The sequence below is a fragment of the Chironomus tepperi genome, unplaced genomic scaffold (genome assembly GCF_022539635.2).
Source record: "Chironomus tepperi strain 1889 unplaced genomic scaffold, CSIRO-AGI_Ctep_v1 contig_93, whole genome shotgun sequence".
Classification (NCBI taxonomy): Eukaryota; Metazoa; Arthropoda; class Insecta; order Diptera; family Chironomidae; genus Chironomus; species Chironomus tepperi.
In genome coordinates this window covers 1,653,212-1,661,948 of record NW_027226215.1, presented here as the reverse complement: position 1 = coordinate 1,661,948, position 8,737 = coordinate 1,653,212, and the positions used below count along the sequence as shown (strand labels likewise).

At 35.6% G+C, this 8,737-nt stretch overlaps 1 protein-coding gene across 1 annotated transcript; it reads left to right on the top strand.

Moving 5' to 3' along the window:
* Positions 1-5,709: 5,709 nt before the first annotated feature.
* On the top strand, positions 5,710-7,610 carry Gas8 (Growth arrest specific protein 8). Its single transcript, XM_070635549.1, has 3 exons — positions 5,710-6,478; positions 6,954-7,214; positions 7,285-7,610. Exons 1-3 carry the CDS (start codon positions 5,731-5,733, stop codon positions 7,608-7,610), a joined length of 1,335 nt encoding a protein of 444 aa, XP_070491650.1. The 5' UTR covers positions 5,710-5,730.
* Positions 7,611-8,737: the final 1,127 nt, after the last annotated feature.

Genomic DNA, 8,737 nt, shown 5'->3' with positions numbered 1-8,737 from the left:
AATTGGTTAGAAAATAATAATAAAAGATTTCATCATTTAACGGTTTTTAAGAATTTAAATTTTCTAACGTTTGCTAAAAATTCAAATTTTTTGAAGGCAACGCTTTAAAAAAGTTTCTTTTTTTGCTCATGAAATCAAAAGTAATTAATTAACGTACATAGAAATAGATTTGGGTTTCCAAACCAATTGTTACTGGAATAACTCGATGACATGGAATTAAAGCTTCAAACTAGAGCTTTATACGATGTCTGGTTGCCGACATCTCGTTCCTCATCCAGCCAGTCGATCAAAGTGTATTGTTAGGTGCCCTTTCTTTCAAAAATGCACTAAAAAAAGTATCAGCGAATTGTGAATGAGAGAAAATTGAAACGAATCGCCCTTTCCGCATTAGCATCCAATGAACCGTAGAAATTTATTCTGCGATTTTTAAACTTTTTTTTTTTATATTCGGCAAAAAAAGTTTTTCTTTTTTTATTCTTTTATGCTCGAGGAAATTCAATTCTGGAATGTAGTCATAAGACATAAAACCCATTCTTTGATGAGAAATGTGGTTTATTTCTTCATGTATATTTCCATGAGCATCCCACACTTTAACAAATTTTTTTTTTACTTATCATTATGGAAACAGACGAAAAAAAATGCCACCAGATTTTTTTTTGTTATCCTTGAGACATTGAGGCGCATTTTTAAGGGTTAAAATGTTATGTTTTGAGATTAATATGCATGAAGGGATGGGTGACAAGAATGGACATGCTTGTTAATATCAAGGACAATAATCTAATAGTTATGGTCAGTATGCGTACTTGTTGGAGCAATTTTAGTCATATAAAGATGAATCTACCAATTTGTAAAAGAAAAGCCTTTGATGATGATATTTACTATAAATTGTAAACTCGGAATGCATACTGTCAAGAGAAGGTTGCAAAACCAGACCTAGACTGGAGTTATTCTGGCCCGGATCCGGATTTTATCAAACCTGATCTATGGCCAACAATTATATTGACTTTACTTCGGACTTATGATCATTTCTACATCGTATGCTTTCCAAGAAAGCGTTTATGAAACTTAAATCTTACGCGATGATTAGTCATAGAAAGAATAGTCTTTAAGTTCTCCAAAAAATACACTCTTCTTGCTATTTTACACGCTTTTATTCAAGTCACTCTGTTTGTATGCGTCAAATCTTGCAATCGATTTTTCGACCACTTCTGTTGCTCCAATTGAGCTCAAATTTTTTCTACATATGTATTCCCGATGACAATACAATATTTAGGCTTTTTGAAAACACAAAAATGCTTAATTATGCTATAATTAATTAAAAATTATTTGATATGGGAAAAAAATCCGAAGTCAATCAAGTATATTCTCAATGTACATGAATTAGACTATTAATAGAGCTAAAATCCAGTTTATATGATTTACTGTGCATTCGTTAATAATACCAGCTATTAATTATATTAAATATACTATTTGTTTAAAGTATTTTTGGAAGAGAAAAGTCAAAGATAAGTATTTTTCTCATGGAATATTTAAAATTCAAAAAACCGTTAAAGTTTGAATCTCAAATAACCGTTAAATTAAAATGAAATTTCCATGAAAATTTATTTATGCATATTGAATCTGGACATAATGTGTCTGGATCTTGATATTATGGACATATTGTGTCAGGATGTTAACAGGGTCTTAAAATAGTGTGTCTAGATGTTACTGAATTTTGCTATATTGTATAAATATGGTGCTGGATGTTACTGGATCTTGCTATATTGTATAAATATGGCTCTGGATGTTACTGGATTTTACTAAACTGTATAAATGCGGTTCTGGATGTTACTGGATCTTGCTTTATTGTATAAATATGGCTCTGGATGTTACTGGATCTTACTAAACTGTAAAAATACGGTTCTGGATGTTACTGGATCTTGCTAAACTGTATAAATACGGTTCTGGATGTTACTGGATCTTGCTAAACTGTATAAATACGGTTCTGGATGTTACTGGATCTTGCTATATTGTATAAATACGGTTCTGGATGTTACTGGATCTTACTAAACTGTAAAAATATGGCTCTGGATGTTACTGGATCTTACTAAACTGTAAAAATACGGTTCTGGATGTTACTGGATCTTGCTAAACTGTATAAATACGGTTCTGGATGTTACTGGATCTTGCTAAACTGTATAAATACGGTTCTGGATGTTACTGGATCTAGCTAAACTGTAAAAATACGGTTCTGGATGTTACTGGATCTTGCTAAACTGTATAAATACGGTTCTGGATGTTACTGGATCTTGCTATAGTGTATAAATACGGTTCTGGATGTTACTGGATCTTACTAAACTGTAAAAATATGGCTCTGGATGTTACTGGATCTTACTAAACTGTAAAAATACGGTTCTGGATGTTGCTGGATCTTGCTAAACTGTATAAATACGGTTCTGGATGTTACTGGATCTTACTTTATAGTAAAATGTTAATGTTGTTAAGGTCTCAATGTGAAAACGAACAATTTGATAATTATATCTATACACAGTCGGACGAACGAAGCGGAGTGAAGTGGAGTCTGACATTACTGTGACCTATACACAGTCGGACGAACGAAGCGGAGCGAAGTGGAGTCCGACATTACTGTGATCTATACACAGTCGGACGAACGAAGCGGAGCGAAGTGGAGTCCGACATTACTGTGATCTATACACAGTCGGACGAACGAAGCGAAGCGAAGTGGAGTTCGACATTACTGTGATCTATACACAGTCGGACGAACGAAGCGGAGCGAAGTGGAGTCCGACATTACTGTGATCTATACACAGTCGGACGAACGAAGCGGAGCGAAGTGGAGTCCGACATTACTGTGATCTATACACAGTCGGACGAACGAAGCGGAGTGAAGTGGAGTCTGACATTACTGTGACCTATACACAGTCGGACGAACGAAGCGGAGCGAAGTGGAGTCCGACATTACTGTGATCTATACACAGTCGGACGAACGAAGCGGAGCGAAGTGGAGTCCGACATTACTGTGATCTATACACAGTCGGACGAACGAAGCGGAGTGAAGTGGAGTCTGACATTACTGTGACCTATACACAGTCGGACGAACGAAGTGGAGTCCGACATTACTGTGACCTATACACAGTCGGACGAACGAAGCGGAGCGAAGTGGAGTCCGACATTACTGTGACCTATACACAGTCGGACGAACGAAGCGGAGCGAAGTGGAGTCCGACATTACTGTGATCTATACACAGTCGGACGAACGAAGCGAAGCGAAGTGGAGTTCGACATTACTGTGATCTATACACAGTCGGACGAACGAAGCGGAGCGAAGTGGAGTCCGACATTACTGTGATCTATACACAGTCGGACGAACGAAGCGGAGCGAAGTGGAGTCCGACATTACTGTGATCTATACACAGTCGGACGAACGAAGCGGAGTGAAGTGGAGTCTGACATTACTGTGACCTATACACAGTCGGACGAACGAAGCGGAGTGAAGTGGAGTCTGACATTACTGTGACCTATACACAGTCGGACGAACGAAGCGGAGCGAAGTGGAGTCCGATATTACTGTGATCTATACACAGTCGGACGAACGAAGCGGAGCGAAGTGGAGTCCGACATTACTGTGATCTATACACAGTCGGACGAACGAAGCGGAGCGAAGTGGAGTCCGACATTACTGTGATCTATACACAGTCGGACGAACGAAGCGAAGCGAAGTGGAGTTCGACATTACTGTGATCTATACACAGTCGGACGAACGAAGCGGAGCGAAGTGGAGTCCGACATTACTGTGATCTATACACAGTCGGACGAACGAAGCGGAGCGAAGTGGAGTCCGACATTACTGTGATCTATACACAGTCGGACGAACGAAGCGAAGCGAAGTGGAGTCCGACAATACTGTGATCTATAAACAGTCGGACGAACGAAGCGAAGCGAAGTGGAGTCCGACAATACTGTGACCTATACACAGTCGGTTGAACGAAGCGAAGCGAAGTGGAGTCCGACATTACTGTGACCTATACACAGTCGGACGAACGAAGCGAAGCGAAGTGGAGTCCGACATTACTGTGATCTATACACAGTCGGACGAACGAAGCGAAGCGAAGTGGAGTCCGACAATACTGTGATCTATACACAGTCGGACGAACGAAGCGAAGCGAAGTGGAGTCCGACATTACTGTGATCTATACACAGTCGGACGAACGAAGCGAAGCGAAGTGGAGTCCGACAATACTGTGACCTATACACAGTCAGAAGAACGAAACGAAGCGAAGTGAACCGTCACCGAAATATTTTAAGTATTTACGTAAACGAATTGAATACACATGGGTTGAAAAATCTATTACTTGATATGACTAAAAAGGATAAAATAAATTTATATAAAAAAAAACTTTTTTTTAAAAAGTACACGCTTTTATTCATGAGTGAACTAAAAAGAAGAAAATAATTTTTTTCCGGACACACAAATATAAAACAAAATTTTTAACTAAAAATAAAAGCGTGGGGCGCTCATAATAGACATAATGTTATACATTCTTAGTTACTTGTACATTCAAGCCCACTACTCAACAAGATATAACAAGCAGATTTACTCCAATAGATATTAATATGTAAATTGATAAGATTCTATTTTAGCATTTAAAAGAAAAGTTAAATTAGTGCATAAAGTGAATTAGGAAATTGTAGTCAAGCATCCCGAACAGACAAGATGCATGCTCATGAGTATGCTCATATAGTTGAGCATGTTCAATTACATTAATTGAGTATACATATAAGCACGCTCATGAAAATGAGAATATTCATTGTCTGCTCTGTCGACTACTGTAAATGGTAAACGCTGACATTTATACAATTTCAAGACTATGTCCAAGTAACTAAGAATGTATAACATTATGTCTATTATGAGCGCCCCACGCTTTTATTTTTAGTTAAAAATTTTGTTTTATATTTGTGTGTCCGGAAAAAAATTATTTTCTTCTTTTTAGTTCACTCATGAATAAAAGCGTGTACTTTTTAAAAAAAAGTTTTTTTTTTATATAAATTTTTCCCTTAAATTCCATTCTACGTACCTTAGTACTGCTTTCTCAGTGTTCATCAGGCTTTAATTAATAATAAAACTCACTGAAATCCACTAAAATGATTAAAAAATACTAAACACAATGTACGGATTAAGTACTTCCGATCAACTTGAAGTTGACTCTGAACTTAACAAAATAATTTTTAAATTTCTAAAGATCGTTACTAAAGATCGAATACTTTTTTGCAATTTGAATCGTAACTTCTCATTCAGGAAGTTAATTTCAGTTAGTTAAATCGCTTCATAGGAAATGAATAGCATAGTTCACATAATATAACACTTGATTCTCATGACATTGATTTCTGTATGAATACTTGTGTATTTTACATTGAGATATCCTAGCAAGCTCTTAAGGGCAGAATAAGCTGAGAATAACACTCACAAAAAATTCCAACTAGTATATTCAAAGTGAGCAACCTCTTTGAGAGCATGCTCTTTGCATGTTAGGGAGATAAACCAGACACAATGAAATCTAAAATTGCAATTGAACTTGAAACAGCAAAAAATTCGCTTAAAAAGAAAAAAAAAAGAATAAATTCAGAAGAAGAAAGTTTTCAAAAGCAGAAAGAAAGAGAAAAGAAAGAAATTAATAACTTTATGCTTCTACAATTTTTTAAGCTGTCATCGATGGCGTTGACACGGCTGGAATGAGTCGTGAACAACTGGAGGCATTTTGTATCAAACTAAGGAATGAATTAGAACGCGAACGTGAAGAACGAAATTTCTTTCAAATTGAACGTGACAAGTTAAGAACATTTTGGGAGATTACACGAAAACAATATGAGGATTCGCAAGCTATCATACGTAATAAAGAGCGCGAAGTTGAATTGGCGCAAGAGGAAGCCGATTTAGAGATAAAGAATGTTATGCAGCAAATGAAACATCTTCAATATGAGAATCAAAGTCGTATTGGCGAGATGAGAGCTGAAATGATGACACAATTGAAGCTTGCACAAGAAGACCATGCCATACAAGAACGAGAATTATTTAATGATAAGCGTGAATTGAAAAAAATCTGTCGTGAACGAGATGAATTTAATGAATTGCAAATTCAGCAGATTAAAATGAAACATTGTGAGCATTTAAGCTTGGAACGAGAAAAATTTCAAAATGAAATAAAGGAAATGGCAAATTTACATGAGCGTCGTCTGCAAGAATATATGGAAAATTCCGAGATTCGTCATCGAATGGAAATGAGTGAAGTTGAAGAACGTAAGAATAACCAAATAAAGCAATTGATCGATGCACACGAGAAAGCATTTGGTGAAATGAAAAGTTATTATAATGACATAACGATTAACAATCTGGCATTGATAAGCAGCATTAAGGAGCAAATGGAGGAAATGAGACGTCAAACAGAGAGAAATGAGAAGCAAATGGCTGATGCTCATTCAGGTAAATAACAGTTCACATGTTAATTGTTTTGGCTGCAATTATTTGAACAATTAAGCAATTTTCACTTCAATGCATCATTGCTGTGGTTGAAATTTTCTCTTGCTGTGATGACTTTTCGGTTTCTTGAACACTGCATTTATGCTTTTTGGGGTAAATTTAATTTATTTGAGTAAAAAGAGAATTTATCTTGATTGTTTTGAATCGTACAAAACTGTAAATGATTAATGGTCAATACTGATGCATAAAGTGCAGTCTAATAATTAAACTAAGATGATTTAATGATGCTAATAATTAAATTAAGATAAATTCAATTCTAAGAACTTGAAAGAAACTAAAAAGTAAACAAAACAAAAAGGGGCTTGCCACTAGTTATTAGTTCTTGCAAAATTAATTACAAAACCAATTAAACCGTTAATAATTACTGCAATTTATCGATTTACAATTAAATTCACCCTCATATCCTTCATTCAATCAGCTCAAAATAAAACCATCGTTGAACCGGTAAAAGATATTCAAGCAGAAACAACTGAACTGCGTAGAAAATTGGAAAATTACCAAAAAGATAAAGCATCAATGCTGAAATTGCAAAAACGTTACGATGGATTAAGAAAGCAATTGGATAACATTAAATTTGAACTCGATGCAAAAGTATTGCATTGTGAGAAATTAAAAGAGGAACGAGACGCACTGAGACAGAAATTTGAGGAAGCAGTTTTAAATGTTCAACAGAGATCCAGTATGTATGATTTTAAATGTTTTTTTTTGTCTGTGATTTTCACAAATTTTCTCTTTTGTTCTTTCGGAAGGCCTTAAAAGTGCAGTGCTAGAACGAAAGCTAAGCTTTTTGGAGAAGGAAACAGAACAGCGTGAATCATTATTGGGCGAGGTATTAAAAGCATCTAATATCGAGCCAACAGCAATGAGTGTCCGAATAGAAAAACTTTTGTCACAAAAGAATGAAAAGATTCAAGACTTAAGATATGAACTTGCAAGAGTCTCGAAGGCATATGATGATTTATTGGAGATTTATAAATCAAAAATGATAAAGTTTGGAATTCCAATAGAAGAATTAGGAATGATGCCATCTAATCAAAGGAAGGTTGCGTCGTCAATATCAAGGATGTCGCATTGACCTTTGAGAATTGAAGTGGATTCTTGATTAAAATTAAATTCACACGTGTGCATTGTATTGTTTATTTATAATTTGAAGGTTTTTGTATACTTTTCTTCGAAACGTAAATTTTTATTTCAAAATAAGTTGATTTCGATATGTTCGATTTCTTCGACAGTCAAATGCCGAAGAATTCGAATTTGAGACGGCCACACTCTGGTATTTGTTTTGTATTTCTATTTACGGGGTCATTTGGGTGTTTCGTGTCATTTGAAATCGACCCAAATAGCACATGCTGAAATCGATCCAAAATGTAGCAACAGGCCGATCTGACTCCGACTTAGTGCCAAATTTGGTTTACGATACCATCCACACTAGCTTGTTCCCGGATTTGTGATCCAATAAACGATTTGTGCTATTAAGGGTAACCCCTTAATTCGACCAAAATTCATTAACAAGGCATCTACATGAGCAAAAACTCCACTCAGTATCTATTCCTATATATTGCTCGCTTGATCTGTATACAATATTCTGGCGACCCCAAGAGTTTTTCTAGAGGGGGAGTCATGCTTACTTTTCCAGTATTTGGATTGAATTCTTTAATAAGCTCGAATTTTTCGACACAAAATTCGCAGACCCTAACTACTATTTTTGTATCAAAAGCTATTTTGACTATATCTCTTAACCCCACCTAACCTCATTCTAACCTCAAAGAATCCCGAAGAAATTGACTCCTTGTGCAACCTCACTCTAGTTCATAGCCGTTTAAAGAATCCAAATCAACAAAGTCAAAAGACGTGCTAATTAAAAGCCACTCTTAATAGCATGAATATCAAATATTTAGGTTGACAACTTGAGATTCTGAACTAACCGTATATATACATAAATAATTAATGTCCTAATTAATTCATTGCACTTAATAACTGACCAGATGATATGTACACAGCTATCATGCAGAAAAACATAATGCACGTAAAAATTTGCAACAGGTTATCCAACACACATATATCCAATAGTCCTCATTTGGCATCAATATCGATTATTTTTTCTATAGCTAATTTAGCCATACAGCATAGAAATGAGAGAGTCGATCAATAATGAAAATGAAATCAGATCTGTTTATTTGATAGTAAAGTAGAGTCCACTAT

Coding starts and splice junctions, on each gene's coding strand:
- Gas8 (XM_070635549.1), top strand. CDS start 5,731: ATGAGTCGTGAACAACTGGAGGCATTTTGTATCAAACTAAGGAATGAA. Junction 6,479..6,953: donor AATGGCTGATGCTCATTCAG/GTAAATAACAGT, acceptor TCATTCAATCAG/CTCAAAATAAAACCATCGTT. Junction 7,215..7,284: donor AAATGTTCAACAGAGATCCA/GTATGTATGATT, acceptor TTCTTTCGGAAG/GCCTTAAAAGTGCAGTGCTA.